Source organism: Canis lupus, chromosome X (assembly GCF_011100685.1).
Source record: "Canis lupus familiaris isolate Mischka breed German Shepherd chromosome X, alternate assembly UU_Cfam_GSD_1.0, whole genome shotgun sequence".
In the NCBI taxonomy this organism is placed as follows: Eukaryota; Metazoa; Chordata; class Mammalia; order Carnivora; family Canidae; genus Canis; species Canis lupus.
In genome coordinates this window covers 14,670,084-14,690,109 of record NC_049260.1, presented here as the reverse complement: position 1 = coordinate 14,690,109, position 20,026 = coordinate 14,670,084, and the positions used below count along the sequence as shown (strand labels likewise).

The 20,026-nt window shown below is 35.6% G+C and overlaps 1 protein-coding gene across 13 annotated transcripts in view; it reads right to left on the bottom strand.

Annotated features, from left to right (window-relative positions):
* Positions 1–20,026, bottom strand: part of CDKL5 (cyclin dependent kinase like 5) — a 212,744-nt gene that overhangs the window by 119,501 nt on the left and 73,217 nt on the right. For all 13 annotated transcript variants that reach the window (XM_038586967.1, XM_038586972.1, XM_038586964.1 and 10 more), the window contains 2 exons: positions 7,477–7,700; positions 4,815–4,849 (listed from right to left, as the gene is read on the bottom strand). In XM_038586967.1, the coding sequence (XP_038442895.1) occupies positions 4,815–4,849; positions 7,477–7,540 (99 nt within the window). In that variant the 5' untranslated portion in view covers positions 7,541–7,700. The remainder of the gene's footprint in view (positions 1–4,814; positions 4,850–7,476; positions 7,701–20,026) is intronic.

Here is a 20,026-nt window from a genome sequence, read left to right as displayed (position 1 = left end):
TGGCACAATACAGATTTTCTCAACCACCTGCTCTCTCCTTAACTTCTTGCAATTTGGCATTCAAGGTACCATTTCACTGAAAAGGGTCATCAATAAATGAAAATGTTAAATGAAATGGATCTTCTCACCCCTCAATCTTTATCATCATGGGTGTTTTTAGTATATGTGCTGCTGAAGCAAGCACATCATGGTGTTTTTATGGATTTTTACACTGTTGGAGTACCATTTTAAAGAATCTCTCTTTCTTTCTAGAGGTCTGCTTCCCACTCCTTTCAGTAGGACTATTTAAACATGCCCTTAACTCTGCTCTGCACTCCCTCTTGACAGGTCCGTAACATTTCACAGTTATGCTCAAGTTAGTGATTTCTGGCATCATATCAAAGCCAGTTCCACCATTTCTTAGCTGCATAATCTTGGCTCTAACATATAACCTCTCTAATGACTCCACTTTCTTATCTGTAAAATGGGTAGAAGAATAGGGCTGTTGTGAGGATTAAGTAGACAACAACTAGCAGAGTTAGCTGGTATATGTTAGATGCTCCGTATGTGGTATTTATTACCAAGTTTGGTATTCTGCTGCCATTTTATTCTTTCTTTTTTATGAAAGCCAAACTCATTATTTCTTCCCCAAAGCTCCCCTTTGTTTGTCAGTCATATAAATAATAGCAATGATTTTTCAGTTTACCACAAACCCTTGGGATCATCTCTAATCTTTCCACAGGAACCTGATACTCTACGATAGCTTTCTACAGTGGCCTTCATTTTTGATTCTGTAATTTAAGTCAACTTTATTATTTATTAAATACTTCTTGGTTCTACCCCAATGCTGGATTCTTCATGGCGTTGTATAATTAGTTATCCCAAGAGCATATGTCACCTACCACTTCAAAACAAACAAAAATTTCTCATATGTCAACCACAACCAAAGGAAATACATGAATCAGTACTTCCCTGTCCTAGGATGAATTAGCATTGCCCCCCAATCTCTCTCAGTCAGGCTGTACAAACCCCCACCCCCATTTTCCACTTCTAAGCACATCTCCCTATGTCACCACTTTCCATTTGCCCTGCTTTGTTATAAAGATGACCTCTCTGAGCTTCTGCAAAAGAAAAGCATGCTATAAAATATGCATAAGCACTTCAAAGCAGACATGTAAATAATAAGAGAACCAGCAACACATATCTGGAGAGTAAAGGTCCAAACCAGAACTTCTTCCAAATGTGAGTAGTCCTAAGGTACCATAAGTAGCTTAACACTTACTGCTAAGACGTTTCATATATATATGTCAATGTGTGTAAATACAATAAACAGAGGAAAAGAGAGTACAGTTGCATTTTTCTTTTTTAACTGTGCAGCATTTGTTTCAGAAAATTAAGGAGTATTGTCTTTGGCATGAAACAGCCCAACACCATGCCGTGTTCTCAAAAGACAAGATACAAAAAAAAAAAAAAGACAAGATACATTTGTTTATAAACATGACCTCTAAATTTCTTGCAATTACTACACAGATTGTAACAGTAGCTTTCTTTCATACTTGCTCAAATAGATAATGTGCTAGGAATTTTTTAATTATATAAACACCCACAGCCAACCTTATCCAAAAGAGATCAAATTGATGCATAAGTCATCACATGTACCTATGCATATATAATCATACAGACCTGATTTATACATTTTTGTGTTTCATTAAATTTTTAAAAGTTACACAAAATATATAGGTATGATTATTTTACATATCATAGGTACAACAGGGAGGATTATATCCATTTTTAACTATAACATGAGATTTCATTTTAATACATTTGTTCGATCCCAAAGGGTAAAATCTTAGATGAATCAAATTCTCTCTTTTTGGATAATGGAGGAAAGATTCGAAGGTCTGATTCTAGCTAAAAAGAGGATATATCTATAACAAATCTAATGCCTAAACAGCTGCATATTCTACAAAGAGTTTTATAGTACTCTGGGTTAGGCACTAATTTATGTGTTACATTTTTCATCCAGCAAAATCTTTTTAGACGCATGTAAAGGAAAAACAACAATACTTAGAGAGCTGGTCTACAAGTCCCTCATTTAGTGAAGGTCAGTAAAAAGAGATATTTTTTAGATGCAATGTCATTTGCAACAATCTCATGGGTTATTTTTTAAAGTATCTGTTTTCTACCTCTTCAGACCATAAGCCAGACAAGAGCAAGAGAACTATGGTTTATTTGTCTTTATAACGCAAAGTGTGCTAGGAATCATAGTTCACATTTAGAGTTGGTTTCTCAAGAGCAGGGATATCTGTTTCTCATCTACTTTCACTCTAGTCCCATCTTGCTGGGACTAACAGTGTGCATTATGAGAACCAAGTACAGGTAACAAGCATATCTTCACACACAAATAAACACACTAGACACATGGAAAGATAAAAACAATATATTCAAATAATAAAGTTCATTTTTACATAACGGCAGAAAGAGAGCTTACATAAGGTCAGAAAAAGCATGGGGAAACAGTTATAGAAGAAATATGACAAGACTGAGAGAAAACACTATTGGAAGATTTGCATTATGTATCAGAAAACTTTCAACTTCAAAACTCAAAGGTTAAGATTAAGGGGGCACCTCAGTTGGTTCAGCATCTGCCTTCAGCTCAAGTCATGATCCCAGGGTCCTGGGATCAAGGCCCACATTGGGCTCCCTGCTCTTAGGGAGCCTGCTTCTCCTTCCCCCCCCTCCCCCTGCTTGTGCACACACTCTCTTGTGCTCTCTCTCTCTCTCTCAAATAAATAAAATCTTTTAAAAAGAAAAAGACGGGACCCCTGGGTGGCTCAGTGGTTGGGCGCCTGCCTTTGGCTCAGGTCATGATCCTGGGATCCGGGATCGAGTCCCACATCAGGCTCCCTGCGAGGAGCCTGCTTCTCTCTCTGCCTATGTCTCTGCCTCTTTCTCTCAGTCTGTGTCTCTCATGAATAAACAAACAAAATCATGAATAAACAAACAAAATCTTTGAAAAGAAGAAAGAAAAGAAAGAAAAGGAGAGTAAAGAAAAGAAAAGAGAAAAGAAAAGAAAGAAAAGAAGAGAAAAGAAAAGAAAGAAAAGAAAAGAAAAGAAAAGAAAAGAAAAGAAAAGAAAAGAAAAGAAAAGAAAAGAAAAGAAAAAAAAGAAAGAAACATAGATTAAGAACTTAAGCATCCACTTATGCTGCATAAACAGAGTCATGGTATAAAAGGAAGTATTGCGTTCACTGAAAGAATCAAATTTAACTTGGAAACTAACAACCTATTTCCCCCGAGTAGTATCCACCAAGGAATTTTATTTTTTTAAGCTTCAGAAATTTATTATAACTCAAGGCAATTCATTAACAGTATAGCAATTCATTAGAGGGCTTTCCATTTGTTTAATTTCCAACTGCAGTAATATTTCTTAACAAGGTATCCAAGATGCTAAATTTATTTTATGTATACTATTTTAAATTCTTAATTATCCTAGATCAAGAACCCCAGTATTCAAACCATTTTTGTGGATTTACTGGCAGAGATCTTCAGATAATTATTACCAATATAAGATACTTTGAACACCCAATTTCAAGAATAGAAAATTCATTAGGAGATTTATGACCTAAAATCCAAAAATACATCAACTGTCATGAAGCCTTAGATCCAAAACATACCATTTTTGTGCAAGAGTTAAGAAAAAATAAACAAAAACGGTATCCTCTTTATTTATGCATAAACACACATACATATATGTTATGATAGATACTTTTCAGAGTTTAAATTATGACTTGGGCTAAATTTCTAAATTCATCTCAGACATAAATTATTCCAGTAGAAAATATCACAAAAAACTTTAATAATAAAATTATACACAAAATAGCATGAGACCAGATACTAATACTCAGACTAGGTATATATACCATAACAGAAAGATATTTATTTTTTTTTTAATTTTTTTTTTAATTTTTATTTATTTATGATAGTCACACAGAGAGAGAGAGAGAGAGGCAGAGACACAGGCAGAGGGAGAAGCAGGCTCCATGCACCGAGAGCCCGATGTGGGATTCGATCCCGGGTCTCCAGGATCGCGCCCTGGGCCAAAGGCAGGCGCCAAACCGCTGCGCCACCCAGGGATCCCAACAGAAAGATATTTAACCTAACATTTAAAATTGTTACAGCTGCAACACTTGCCACATTAAAGTTAGTTTCTGAGTAAAACATGCTTACCACTGAGCAACAGCTATGGGAAATCTGAAAAAACTTCCCTAAATAATTGATGATTAGTATAACAGTCCAATAATCTAAATAGTAAGATCCATTTCAAGGCTATTCAAGGGTGATTAACTACAACCAGTAATGATAATCATACACTATTATCTGAAGACCTATTTCATAAGCAAATACCTATCCACTACCTTTCAAAATCTGGTTTCAGATCTACCAAATAATGTAAGTTATTGGATCTATGTGAAAAATAATGACTGAGTGAAACTCCTTCTTGCTCAAAAGTACTTGAACATAAATCTGTCACTACCTTGATTTCTTCTCTATCACCTTTTCTCTCTTCCAATTAGGAAGCTGTTCACTTATATACATAGGTCAGTTGAGAAAAAAATAGCCTATGATTGCAAATAATTAATGACTACCTAATCATGACAAAGTTTATCCAAAAGTAGTCTTTTTCTGGGTTCACATGTTTGTTCTACTTCACTAAACATCATTATCATAGCCAGACAGTTTTAATTTTAAACACCCATATGCACAGAACAATACATTAGTTTCTAAACAGTTAAACATATACATTATTTTCTTTTCAAAAACCATGTACTTGCCTTGTGTCTGCATTTAAGTACAACTCCATAGGCTCCTACAATAAAAAGAAAGAAACAATTAGGGGCACATATATAAACTGTGTTTTTATTTATGTGTTTTTTATGTATTTATTTCATTTAGAGAAATAAAAGTTCGATTATATTGGCTATCAGTATATGTTATAATAATGATTCCTAAAATGACAATACTCTGCAGTGATAATGCAATGAGCCACATATAAATAGAATGTGGATATTTAGTATATGTATTTTTTATAGAACAAGAGCATAAGCAATTCATTTGCCTAACAAGTATTTTTAAATGTTTCTCTTTTTAAAGAAAACTTCATTGGAGACATTTTAAATACAAGCTTAAAATTTCTGGAGATAAAATTTAAACATAAGAACTTTAAGAGTAAATGAAAATAAACTCAAAAGATTGTAGAAAATTTAAAATTTAAAGGCTTAGTGTTTCCCAGTAGAAAGCTCAGGTACCAAGCCTACCAAATATGTTCTCAATCCTAGAAGACAGAATGTCTTTCCTGACTGGTAAGATAGTATAGGCCTACGCATCCCAATTAATAACTAGTAGGAGTTGCTATATTTTTGCCATAAATAAAGACTCAGCACAGATCATAAGTAGTCCAAGGTTCTCTGGCCACTTATAGCTAAGCACTTCCACTTTTTTTGGTATACTTTGATGAGATTTGTTACTACAGTTTGGGTTACTTATCCTCTTATCTAGCCAAAAAACTACTTCTTTAGAGGCAGAACAAAGTTGACAGCAAGATACCCAGGAACCTGAGAGGTTAGAGTTATATTGTGACAACCTAATTAGCAGAATCAAAATGTAATGTATAATAACTTGAGGTTTGTAGAGATGTCAAGAAAATTAACAGACAGGCAAAGTCTGCATACATCTATGACAAGGGAACTTCAGAGAGATGAAATTGGGAAATGTGTCTTGAACAGAATCTGGAGAATCAGAATAAGTCTCCCTCACTTTGGTGGAGATCGATGAATCTTATTATCATAGTCGAGATGTAATCAGCTACTACCACCATCTAACTTAACTCCATAATCACCAGGTAATCCTTCAATTACAATTTAACAGCCCATGCCAGTTTTTCTATGGAGTGAAAATACACTGCCCAGGCTACAGGAATGTAGAGTTTACTACACAATTTTTAATTTCCTTAATATATATGTATTTCCTAGCCAGAAAGCATCTGAGGTAGTTTATAAGGAAAAAATACATAGCAATGGTAGTTCCAACTATAACTGAAACGGAAATTTTCTGATTTATAGAACAGTCTAGTAGTTTAATTAATCTGAGCCAATTCCTGAGAAGATGATCCACTACAGGTATACTAAGAAAATCAAAGTTGTGATCCAGAAAAACTTAGGCCAAGAATTTGAAGCATTACAACACTATTATACCCTATGAGCTCACCCGCTCCAGTCAGTACCTTTATTGCATTAGTCTGTAATTATAATACATTTGGGGAAAAACAAACAAACAAAAAAGCAGCTATATAAAACAGAGTAGGTAAGACATCAAGAATGAATTTCATTTAAAAAAAAAGAATCAATTTTATTTACATAATTAGTATCAATGAAAAAAAGGAAAAGAGGTTGACTGATGAAAAAGGATACATTCTTTTTTTTTTTTTTTGGTAGGGGATCCATTCTTTTTATATGGTTTCAACTTCAGAATTTAAAGTATCCAATGAAGAGACTGTATTTTTTTTTAAAGATTTATTTATTTATTTATTTGAGAGAGGGGAAGAGAGCACGCATGTGCATGAACAAGAGCACAGGGGAGGGGCAGAGAGAAAGGGAGAGAGAATCCCAAGCAGATTCCATGTCCAGCACATGGCACAACACATAACTTGAACTCACAGCCTTGAGATTATGACCTGAGCAGAAACCATGGTGCCACCCAGTCATCCCAGACTGTATTTTAATTGTATTTATTTTTAAATGATTTAAATACTTAATATTAAAATCTAGAACAGCTTTGCTGTTCACATAGGTATATCTTTAAAACTCCTTTTAAAATTCACAATTTATTTGAAAATTCATAAAGTAAAAATTTTTTTAACATTTGCTTTAAAGATATAAATGCTAGGGGTGCCTGGGTGGCTGTCAGTTAAGCCTCTGACTCTTGATTTTGGCTCAGGTCATGATCTCAGGGTTGTGAGATCAAGCCCCACACTGGCCTGAAGCCTGCTTAAGATTCTCTCTCCCTCTGCCCCCTACCCCTTCTAAAAGAATAAATACATGCTAAGAAACCATAATTATAATCATTCATACCCTGTCAACAGAATCATTCTCAAAATCTCCATAAAGTTATCTTTAAGTCAAGCAACAATTACTAAAAAGGAAAAATCAGAGGGGTGCCTGGCTGGCTCAGTCAGTTAAGCATCTGCCTTCGGCTCAGGTCATGATCCCAGGGTTCTCATATCGAGCTCCGCACATCAGGCTCCCCACTCAGCAGGTAGTCTGCTTCTCTCTGTCCCCTCTGCCCCTCCCCTCGACTTGTGCTCTCTCTTGCTTGCTCTCTCTCAAATAAATAAAATCTTTTTAAAAAGAAGAAGAAATCAAGAAGACTTATGAAAAATGAATTACCATATATACATAACTACACACATTGCTCAGAAACTTGGAATACTAAACTTACCTTCACCTACAACCCCAAGGATCTCAAATTTATTCATCACATTACCAATGTTAGGAATCTTCATGAAGACAAACTCCTCTTTTGATGCAAGCCACAGAACATGGCATCAAGAAAGAACTTCTGAGAAAGTTGTGAAGTAGAACAAAAATGTCGAAAGAAGAAATTCTCACAGGTTGACAGGGATTTTCACATATTTATTCAAATGTGAAGTATGAAATGATTCCCTGAAAAAGAAAACACAAAAGCCTTAAGTTTTTTATTCAGCACTCTAATAACCTATCCTTGTATTTTGTACAGTGCTTTTATAATCCTGTTAATGTTTCATATACTAAAAATAATAATAATAATAATAATAATAATAATTAGAGAGAAGAACCCAAAATGAACAAAAACAAATGTACCTATCTGTATTTGAAATGAATAACATAACTACACTGAAGGGGAAGAGGGATTCAGAGGGAAAAGAATTAACTCCAGGTAACTTTTTGAGAACAATGTTTTAACTACTCTCCTCAATCTAAATTTAGACAAAAAAAAAATTTATAAACAAATACTATACTTAGATATTTGTTTTTACACAGAGATATGAAATTATGTGTGTTCTCAGACTGAGCAAGTAAGTAAATAAATACACTGTGGATAATGAGAATTTGGCTTCTTAGTCTCATAAAAAGAAGTTACAAATACAAAAAGGATGGGGGCACCTGGGTGGCTTAGTCAGTTAGGCCTTTGGCTCAGGTAATGATCCTGGAGTCCTGGGATTGAGCCCTGCATTGGGCTCCCTGCTAAGCAGGGAGTCTGCTTCTCTCTCCCCCTCTACCCCTCCCCCCCGCTTGTGTGCTCACACTCTCTCTTAAATAAATAAATAAAATCTTAAAAAAAAAAAAAGCCAAATATGAAAAGGATGAAGGCTTGGAATTAGAGACCACAGAAGCTCAGTTCTTAATATAGAGATGGAGAAATAGATATAAATGGGTGTGTAAATATACATACACACATATATATATATTCCCTAGCTCTGTCTACTGAGGGGGCCTAGAAGCAATGAAACTCCAACATCCATTAGCACAGCTAGTACACCAATAAAAGGAACCAGGTTCTTCAGAGAAATGGCTGATTCCCAGGCAAAAGGAGGAAAAAGTATAACACAAGCCCAGGATATACATTTGTGGTGCCAGAAAGGATGGTAATGCTCAATGAATGGTAATGCTCAAAGAAATGACAGGAGCATGTCTAAAGGACACAGGAGTCAGCTGGAGTCACTTCTGGTCAAATGAGAAACATCCAAACAACAATATATATATACTAGAGTATAAACCACAGAATAGAATAAAAACACACCAGTCCCAACTTACATAAATAAATGGAGAAGGAAAAGCTCTTTCTGAGAGTGTAGTTCCAAATAATAAATGGAGTGATGGAATTAGAAAATCACCATTTGGCAACCACCCTGGTAATAATTATTTCAGGCAAGTATCATCAACATATGCTAAAACTAGTATTTGAAAGTTTGATGGAAAACAGGATATTATCTAGTCTCAAAGTAGCTCCACTACAAAATACCCATTAATTAAAAGGGGAAAAATAGTAATTTCATAGTGAAGAATCCTGCCAGACACCACCTTAATTAAGTGATCAAAGTTAACATCATCAATAATAGAACAAATCAACATCATATGCCTCCTGATAGGATGTAGCACAATGTCACTTCTGTCACATTCCTTCCAAAAAGGTAAAACCTGAATCTAACCATAGGCAGCAACAGACAAGCCCAAACTGAGGGACATTCTACTAAGTAACTAACTGGCCTGTATTCTTTAAAAATGTCTAGGTAATAAAGGATAGGGAACCAAGTAACTGTTCCACAAAAGTTAGGAGACATAACTAAATATAATGTATGATACTGGACTGGATTAAATCAGGATAAGAAAAAAAAATTTTTTTTACTATAAATTATTATGAGTGATGTACAACATGTAACTGTAAATAATAATACTATATTATATATTTGAAAGTTGCTAAGAGAGATCTTAGAAGTTCTCATCACAAGGAATAAAAATTGGTAACTGGGTAGTGATGTTAACTAGACTTACTGTGTTCACAATATATACTAGTATTGAATGATTATGTTGTACACTTAAAACTAATATGCTAAATGTCAATAATAGTTCAATTGGGGAATTAATAAGGTGTAGCCTAGAATCTCTAAGATAGTCTAATAAAAAATGTAATGAACAACAACAAAAAAAGAACACCAACATTTTTAGAGATAAACTTTGCAACAAAGCATTCAGGAAAACAATAATAAGTATGTGTGTATGGAGAAAGAGATAAAGAATGATTAAAATGGTGACGATAAGGGAATTTGGGTCAAGGGTCTATGAAACAAGAAATTCTTTGTACTACCCTTCCAACTTTTCTCTAAATCTAAAATTATTTTATTTTTTTAAATTTTTTTAAATTTTTATTTATTTATGATAGTCACACACACAGAGAGAGAGAGAGAGAAAGAGAGAGAGAGAGACAGGCAGAGGGAGAAGCAGGCTCCATGCACCGGGAGCCCGACGTGGGATTCGATCCCAGGTCTCCAGGATCGCGCCCTGGGCCAAAGGCAGGCACCAAACCACTGAGCCACCCAGGGATCCCTAAAATTATTTTAAAATAAGTTATTTTGTTTCAAAAAACTATCCTATTTTTATGAAAAATAGCTGTACCAACAGAAAATATTGATTTAAAAGAAATAAATCAAAATCAATAAATTATTTGCTGTCTATGAAATTTGAAACTTTTCAAAAATAGGAGTACCCATGTGGTGTGGAAAAGTACTGACTTGAAGTGTACCTTTTCATATGCTGATGGTCGGAATAAAACTGGTACAAGCTTTCTAAAGAACAATATATCCATAATTAAATGCTTTTAAATGTTCATAGCATGATAAAAGTATCTGACAAAAACCTACAATAAACACCATTCATAAAGGCAAAAATATTAGATGTAGTCCCTTTAAAAATTAAGAATACAAGAAGTCCTATTAATGCTTATTAACATTATTATTAAACATTATCGTGATGGGTTTTAGCCATCTCAGTAAAATAAGAAAAAAATAGATGAATGTAACATATTGGATTGAAAAGAGAAGCAAAATAGAATTTACAGATAATATTGCCTACATAGAAAATTCAAAGACATTTACAAATCATTCAAATTATAAACGTTAACAAAGTAACTGAATATAAGCTTAATATACAAATATCAATTTTATTTGTAAACATCAATAAACAGAAAATGTAATTTTTAAAACCACATTTATAACAAAAGGGGCACTAAAGATTTAGCATAATAAAAGATGTCCAAAACCTCTATTTAAATATATATATATATATATAACTTTATTCAAAGGCATCAGAGAAGATCGAAATAAATAGAGTTATTCCAGTTTTAAGGCTGGAAGCGTGAATATTATAAAGATGTCAATTCTCTCCATATTAATCTATATAGTCAATCCAATTGCAATCAAAATCCCAACAGGGCTTTCTGAAGAATTAAGACAAGCTGATTCTGAAATATATATGGAAGAACAGAGTCTCAAATGCTACCAACACCCTCCTAATAAGAAAGATAGAAAGACTGGACCTTGAGGATAGGATCTGGTAGGATGTCCTACCAAATACATTGAGACATAGAACTGAACTATAGAAATTAAAAGAGAGGGTAGCCCTGGCGGTTTAGCGCCACCTGCAGCCCAGGGCATGATCCTGGAGACCCTGGATCGAGTCCCACGTCAGGCTCTCTGCATAGAGCCTGCTTCTCCCTCTGCCTGTGTCTCTGCCTCTCTCTGTCTCTATGAATAAATAAATAAAATCTTTAAATAAAAAAAAAAATTAAGAGAGAGGGGACGTCTGGGTGGCTTAGTGGTTGAACTGAGCCTTTGGCTCAGGGCATGATCCTGGGATCGAGTCCCACATCAGGCTCCTCTAAGAGAGCCTGCTTCTCCCTCTGCCTATGTCTGTGCCTCTCTTTGTGCGTCTCTCATGAATAAATAAATAAAATCTTTAAAAAAAAAAAAGAAATTAAAAGAGGAGATGGGTGACTGTCTGGCTTAGTAGTAGAGCATGTGACTCTTGATCTGAGGGTTGTGAGTTCAAGCCCCATCTTGGGTGTAGAGATTACTCAAATAAAATAAAATAGAAAAGAAATTAAGACAGAGTGGTCTTAGCACAGAGACTGACAAATTTGCCAGTGAAACTGATGTCAGAGCCCACAAATAGACCGTACTTCAGTATTCCTATGGCTCCACACTCACCTACTACATCAGTCTGTCCTCCACACAAGAATCTTTAGAATAAATCAGATCATGTCACTACTCTGCTCAAAACCTTCAAATGGTGTTCACATATTATGAGTGAAAGTCAAAGTCCACATGAGTCACAAGGCCTTAAACTCCCCTCCTCTCATATCTCCAATTATTCTCTCCCTTGGCTCACTTCACTCCAGCAACACTGACCTCCTTTTCAGTTCAATATGTAACAAGAAAATCACAGTTATCCCTAACACTAAATATTTCTCTGTCACTCTAACGTTTACTTTAGGTCAAATTCTTATTACCTGAGTTTTCATTCAACACTTACAAATTACAAATAATGCTTTTGCAAAATAGAAGGCAAGAGAAAGCAGATACTATACTTGATTTAGAAAATTTTAGTTCTTGTGGCACCTAGTGGCTCGGTCAGTTAAGCATCCAAATCTTGATTTCAGCTCAGGTCATGATCTCCATGTCCTAAGATGGAACCATGCATGGGGCTCCATGCTCAGCATATAGTCTGTTTGAGTTTCTCTCTCTTCCTCTCACTCTACCCGCCCCCCCCCACACCGCGCACTCTCTCTCTCTTTCCAAAATAAATAAACTTTTTTTAAAAAATAAAACTTTAGTTCAATGGAATAACAAATTTCTTAGGTACTACTGACATTTATAGAAAATGTCACAATTTCAGAAAAATATTAGTAAATATTTCTTCTATTCATTCATTAAATAATTACTGATTGCCTAATACATTTTAGAGAATGGGTAAATACGACACACAAGACAGTAGTGAACAAGATAGACATGGTTATTGCCTCATGGGGCTTTACATTTTGTTAGGAAGACACGAGATTATCATCAGATACTGACGTTGTTATGGGGGTGTGGGGGGGGGGTGATTTCTCCGAGGCCTCTCTTAAAAGGTGATATTTGAAGTGAAAAATATCAGCAACAAGAAAGAGCCAACCATATGAAGATCTAAGTCAGTCACATTACAGGTAAAGATGCTCAGAGTGCTTCTGAAAATGAATCATTATTTCATTTTCTATAGCTAATTTGGAAGAACACCCAGGAAGCATTTAAATATCTCACTCTGCCAATAATAGCATGGTTCATTTCAAAGGAATCTTGAGATAAAAATTAAATCATTCCCACTAAGAAGACCCGGCCCCTCAAAAGTTATGTACGTAAGTATATATAAAGAACACTTAAAAAAAAAAAAAAAAAAGAACACTTGATCCTACCTGTTCTCTATGGAAATCAAAATTGAATAATGCAAATTGGGAATCAGAATTCAAATGTGTGAGTAAATACATAATATAGGTGTCAAGAACAGTCTTTTGATTACCAGTATTCATACTGAGAAAAACTGTGTATGCAAAATTGGATTTCACTACAATTTTAGATGAATAACGCTGAGTAATCTTTAAGACCTAAAAACTCAGATATTTTGGCTTCAACTAATTAAATAACTTGGATGAAGTGTTCCTTTGAGGACAAATACTGAAGGAAATTTTTAAAACAGCCTAACATCCCCACCCCCCCACCCCGAAAGACTTAAGATTGTAAAGAATTAGCTGGTTGAAATCAAGGCAAAAGAATAGGACCTAGAGATGTAATCTAAACCACCCTAAATGGTTTCAGCTCTGAGGCACTTGAAGATCCAGAAAGATTTTCTCCACTAGGAGAAAAACAGTCTTGCTCTTAAAACCTTTAAAAATCCAGAAGCAAAAGTCAAAAAGGCAAGAGTGCCAAAAGGAGGAAGTTTGATAAGGCACCACTCACTTAAAGCAGAAACCTCAGAGCTACACTCCCAGAATAAAGGAAACCAGAAATAAATCAGCCCTTGGACAGACTTGAATTACAGTTTCATGTTATTTGAGTGATCAAAATAAACCACTAAGTTACTGAGGTGGTCCCATACTCAGATTGGTGATGTCACCAGTTGTCTGGTGTTTGCAAAGGGGGAATGTGAAAAAAACAAGTCTGCAGGAAAGAAACATCAACCTGGGCCTCACAATATTGCTACAGATACTTGTTCTTTACACTGAGCAGTACATAATATACCAAGATCAAGAACCAATAAAAATGACCAAAACAGAAAGTGACTCAGAAAGACATGTAATGGGGATCCCTGCGTGGCGCAGCGGTTTGGCGCCTGCCTTTGGCCCAGGGCGCGATCCTGGAGACCCGGGATCGAATCCCACGTTGGGCTCCCGGTGCATGGAGCCTGCTTCTCCCTCTGCCTATGTCTCTGCCTCTCTCTCTCTCAATCTCTCTGTGTGACTATCATTAAAAAAAAAAAAAAAAGAAAGAAAGAAAGACATGTAATGTTAGAATTGTCAGGAACAGCCTCTAAAACTACAGGGCTGAATAACTAAAAATCAAAAAGCTGAACATTTTGACAGAACTGGTAGGTCCAAAAGGAAAAAGACCAAATTTGAAAAATAAATGAAAATTCTAGAACTGAAAGATACAATAACAGCAAAGGAACTCAATAGACAGTTTAAAGAGAAAGGTATCAGGATACAGAGTATTTGGGGCAAACTTTTTAAGCTTGATCAAATGAACTTTGTAGACTGCAGCAATGAATTGGAGGATGCCTTTTTCCTCTCCCAAGCACACACAGGACATTTATAAAAACTGATAATATGCTAGGTCATAACACTGCTCAAAACAAACTACAAAGATTTAAGTGGAGGATGTTCTCCCTGCACAACACAAACAGACAAGAAATCAACCACAAAAGAAATAACTAGAGAATATGCATATATATGAAAATTAATATACTCAAAATAATCCATAAATCAAAGAACAAATCATAACAGACAATTAAAAATAACAAAAATATGGGGCACCTGACTGGCTCAGTCAGTAGAGCATGCTACTCTTGATCTCAGGGTTGTGAGTTCAAGATCACATTGAACATAGAACTTACCTATTTTTAAAAAAATAATAACAACAAAAATATAAATTTATGGGAAGAAGCTGAAGCAATGCTGGAGGATGAGGACTGAGAGTCATATATGCATATATCACAAAATATTAAAAAATTAAAATAAACTAAGCATCAATATCAAGGTTGAAAAAAACAGCAAAGTAAATCCAAAGAAAATATAAAAACAATCAAGAGCAAAAATTCATGAAATAGAAAACAGACAAAAATGAGTTGTTTTTTTTTTTTTTTAAAGACCTGGATCTTAGAAATCAACTTTGGAACTAATCAAGGGAAAAAAAACTCAGTCCAGTCAACATCTGGTCACAGGCTTATGATATCCTGAGTAGAGATCCTAGCCACACCATGCCCACTTTTGACATACAGAACTGTGAGTGCTGCTTTAAGCTGCTAAGCTTGTGGTAATTGATTACAAAACAACAGAAAAACAATAGGATAGTATCATTTCATGTATACACAGTTTTGAAACAAAGCTGAACTATATACTACATGGTTTAGGTATGCATATATGTGGTAAATCTATAAAATAAAATAAAAAAGTTAAGTGACCAATGAAGGGTTTCTTATAAAAATCAGGATATTACTGGCAGGGAGGAGTTGAGATTGACAAGAGATACCATAAACAAAGGACTTTCTGGGACACTAGTAATGCTCTATTTTCTTGACTTCAATGATGGTTAAACAGACATTCATTAGAGTGTACATTTATGTTTTGTGTATCTCTATGTTGCTATATTCTTCAACGAAACAAATTTTTAAGAAGTCAAAGAGTTAATTCTGATAATGACATTATATATGAATAGTTTCTTCATTTTCATGGAAGCAAAAGAAAACTTTTTATCAAAGCATTTTAATACTACATGAACCAAAAAAGTTTAAATGAACTCTCTCTGAGGTTCAGACTTCACATAATATATGGTCTCTAGTGTTGGGTATCAACAAAAACAAAAACTTTCAGTGATGGATAACCTGATCACCACACTCTAAAACTATGAAAATTATGCCAGATAAAGAGCTTGTAAGAAAAGTGGGCAAGTTTGGATATGATGAGAGATGATGGACATCTAAATGTCTGAAGACTCTTTGGAAAAGAGGGAACAGAGCAGGTGATTTAAGTTATTCTGGGGGGGTGGGGTGGGGGCACACCAGGATGGCTCAGTCAGTTAAGCGTCTGCCTTTGGCTCAGGTCATGATCCCAGGGTCCTGGGATGGAGCCCCACATCCAGCTCCCTGCTCAGTGGAGAGTCTGCTTGTGTTTCTTTCTCTGCCTCTCATCCCTGCTCGTGCTCTCTCTTGCTCTGCCCTCTCTCTCAAATAAGTAAATAAAATCTTTAAAAAAAAAAAAATTTATTCTAGGGGGAAGAACTAAGATCAGTGGTATAAGTGAAAAGGAGACAGATGTCAACTCAGCAGTGACTGGACAATGACGAACCATCAATGGTAACCCATGCATTCTATAAATACCTGTCAGATACCTAGGCCAGCCCACTGTAAATGCTTCAGGATACAGCAGTGAACAACACAAAGCCCCTGCTCTCATAGAGCCCAATGAGGGAAAAGAGACAATAAACAAATAAACATGATCATTCCAGGCATTGACAAATGTTATAAAGGAAAGAAAACAGTCTTTTGATAATTGGGGGGGGGGGGGGAAGGGGGGGGGGGCTGGGGGGGGGAAGGGGAGGAGAGCAGTGCAGTGGGGAGGAGACAACCCTCTTTTAGATAGTGTGGCCTGGGAAAGGCCTGTCTGAGGAGTTAAGATTTGAGCAAAATCTGTTTAATGTAAAGAACAGGGATGGGAATAGGGATGAGTAAAGAGCGTTCCAGGAAGTACAAAGACTCACACAGAGCTTGATAATTTCAAGGAACAAAGGAGACTTGTAATCTGAAGCATAGCAGACAAGAAGGGAACCAGCAGGGGGCAGGAAGAGGCCACTGGATATAGTTTGGCCTGGCCATGGTAGAAAAGTCATGCACTAAACTAGATATCCTCTAAGATCCTTTCCAACATGAAATTCTAACAATCTTTCAAAAATCTTTTGAGTTTTTTATTACTATTAACTTTGTAAACAAATAACAGAATAAACTTTAAAGTGGATGTATTCTACACTAAGAAATACACCTAGAATTAAGCAAACTTGTCTCTGTATTGGCAAGCAAGTACCTACAAGAACTGACAGAAACAGAAGACTTTTAATTTATTTCATATATTATTAGTATTTTGATGAATTTAAGAGTTGCCTGGGCCTTGAATGTTTCCTTTGTGCTAAAATTATGATCTTCATTTCAACGGGTCTTTTCTTCTTCCCAAAGTGAGTACAAAATCAGTTGAATCATGAGTTCTGTTCTCCTCTCTGGCATTGTTTTTATACATACAAATGAGAGAACCATTTTGTCACTGAAAGCTGCACAGGAATGAATTTGGTACGTGACAAAACTTGTTATAAGAAAGTTTAAATGATTAGAAAGCATCTTAAACTCATGATCCACGTACAGAAAGAAACCGTATCTATGGAAAGCACAGCCTTGCAAAAAAAAAATCCTAATTACTCTCCTCCTTAGATAATTTCTCCATGTTGCACATAAATGAGGAGAAAATTCACTAGTTTTCTCCTGGATGTGATTAATAATTTTACTTTATTCTACCAACAGTGGAAAAAGTGATTTATTGATCCATTCTCTATAAATCAGTTCCCATTATTAAATCCAACGATATTTGCCTATCATGAGTAACATAAACACAGTGTAATAACCTAAGTGTTTCAAACTTCCAAACATGTACTACCTCCCCACTCTTTACCTTTACAATCCATCCACAAAGTAGGAAATTCAGTGACCACTCAATGGATCTCCTCCTACCCAGCTATTTGATACTTCACCTAAGCACTGCCAATCCTACTGAACTCTTTAGTTTTCTCAGAGTCTGAGGGCCCCAAGATTCAGACTGAAAAGAACTAAACTCAGATCAGAGAAATTCAGAGTTCATACTAATATTGTACTATTTTTAAGTTTTTATTTAAGTAATCTCTACACCCCACATGGGGTTCAAACTCATGACCCTGAGATCAAGAGCTGCATGCTCTTCCAAATGAGCCAACCAGGTGCCCCAATATTGTACTATTTAAAACACACTATTGGTTAAGAAGGTTTTGAAGGCACTTGCATGAATATATAAGTATCAACTTTATCATGGTTTCCATGAGATAATTTGTTCTGACCACCAAATTCAAAATAACTGATTTTAAAATAAACTTTAAAAATTTGGGGACCACCCAGATTTTGCTCAGTTGATGTGGATCAGAAAATATATCTAAGTTATTGTCCTCTACTCAAAAACAACAAAATTAACATTCATCTGAAAATAGAAGGAACTGAAGTCCAAGACTTTTGAAGAACACCCACAGGATTTAAATGAATTCAAGACTATTGGCCTAGATACATTTCATCCCTGAAATGCTTTAAGACTTTGGATAGGAGACTGCTGAACCTTAGTTGGTTTGGGCAAGTCCTACAGAAAAGATGAGAAAGAAGGGCCCATAGCAAAAGCAGTCACGTTTTTTCAGAAAGGGTAACATGGTACATTCTGTAAACACTACACCTGAGAATTTTAAACAATCATTTGACAAGTATCTTGAGAGTTAACTATATGCCAGGCACTTGAATAAACACTAGGAACATATCAGTAAAAGAAACAGACAAAACTTCTTATTTCACAGAGTTTATCAAAGAATCACACAATAAGCATAAAATTGCAAATATAAGACCAGTGGAAAAGAGAATATAAGGTGCTACAAGGGCTTGTAACAGAGGGTGCCACCTAATTGCGGAAGGTTGGCTTTTCCAAAGTGTCCAGTGAGCTAAGATCTATAGGACAATTAGACATAAACTTATGGAGGAGGAAGAATGCTCCAGGAAAGAACAATTTATGTGAAAGTCCCAAGTCAGAAAGGAATATGGCAGAGACAAGAGCCTCAAAGGTGGTGGGAGTGGGGTAATCAATAACCTAGTATCAGGTGAGATTGGAGAAATAGATTAGATTATTTTATAGTTATAATTATCTTTATCATAAGACACAAGGAGCCACAGGAAGGTTTTGAACAATGGGAGGGTGGTTTCAGAGGGTGTTATGACAATCAGATGATTTGTGTTTGGAAAAAAGGAAGCGAATGGCTCATTACATGGAAAAAGGTGATGCCAGTTTGGGGGCATAAGAACTAGAAAGATACTGCAGAAATCCAGGTGAAGAATTAGGGCAGGATGGACTTAGTTTGTGGATATAAAGAAAATGAAGAGATTCAGAATATATTTGGAGAGAAAACCAATACAACTCAGGATGGATTAGAGATGGTAAGTAAGAATAAGAGAAACGAAAGATGGGCACATGGCTGGCTCAGCGGGAAGAGCAAGTGACTCTTATCTTGGGGTTATGAGTTCAAGCCTCACATTGAGGGTTTTTACTTAAAAAAAAAAACAAAAACAAAAACAAAAACAAAAAGCTGCAAAGCCTTATTCCAAATCTCTGTACTCTGTACCACCCCACAGTCCCTACACTCAAAAGGGAATAAATGTTTTTTAAAAAGAGGGAGAGAGAAATCAAAGATAACTTCTTGGTTTGGAGTTTGGGCTAGGAGTAGATGGAGGTTGTTTCTTGACTGAGGAAAACTAGGAAAAAAGGTTAAAGGAAGGGAGGAGGGGGAAAATCTAGAATTCCATTTTAGCTGCTTTAAGTTACATTTATATAGCCATAAAAATGGAACAAAAACAAGGGGGAAATGCTACAAAACACTGAGGAAAAGAATTTGCAACTGATATCAAAAAGAGTTAATATCCTAACACCTAAAAGATTCCTACTGTTCAATACGATAGGAAGAAACCCAATTTTCAAAATGGGCAAAGTGTGGAACACCTGGGTGGCTCCATTGGTTAAGCGTCTGACTCTTGATTTCAGCTCAGGTCAGGATTTTGGGATCTTGGGGTTCTGGGATCAGCCCCCACATCAGGCTCTGCATTCAGCAGAAAGCTGGCTTGAGGATTTCTCTCCCTCTGCCCTCCCCCTGCTCACTCTCTCCAAAATAAATAAATAAGTCTAAATAAGTAAATAAACAAGTAAATAAAAAGGGCAAAATGTTATGAAGAAATACTTCACAACAAAGGAAACACTCTTACTTAACACAGTAAAGGAAATGGCTCTTAAACATATAAAAAGTTACTCAACTTTACACATAATTAAAACTGAAGATTAAAACTACACTGAGATTCAGGGTGTGTGGCTGGATCAGTCGGTAGAACACAGG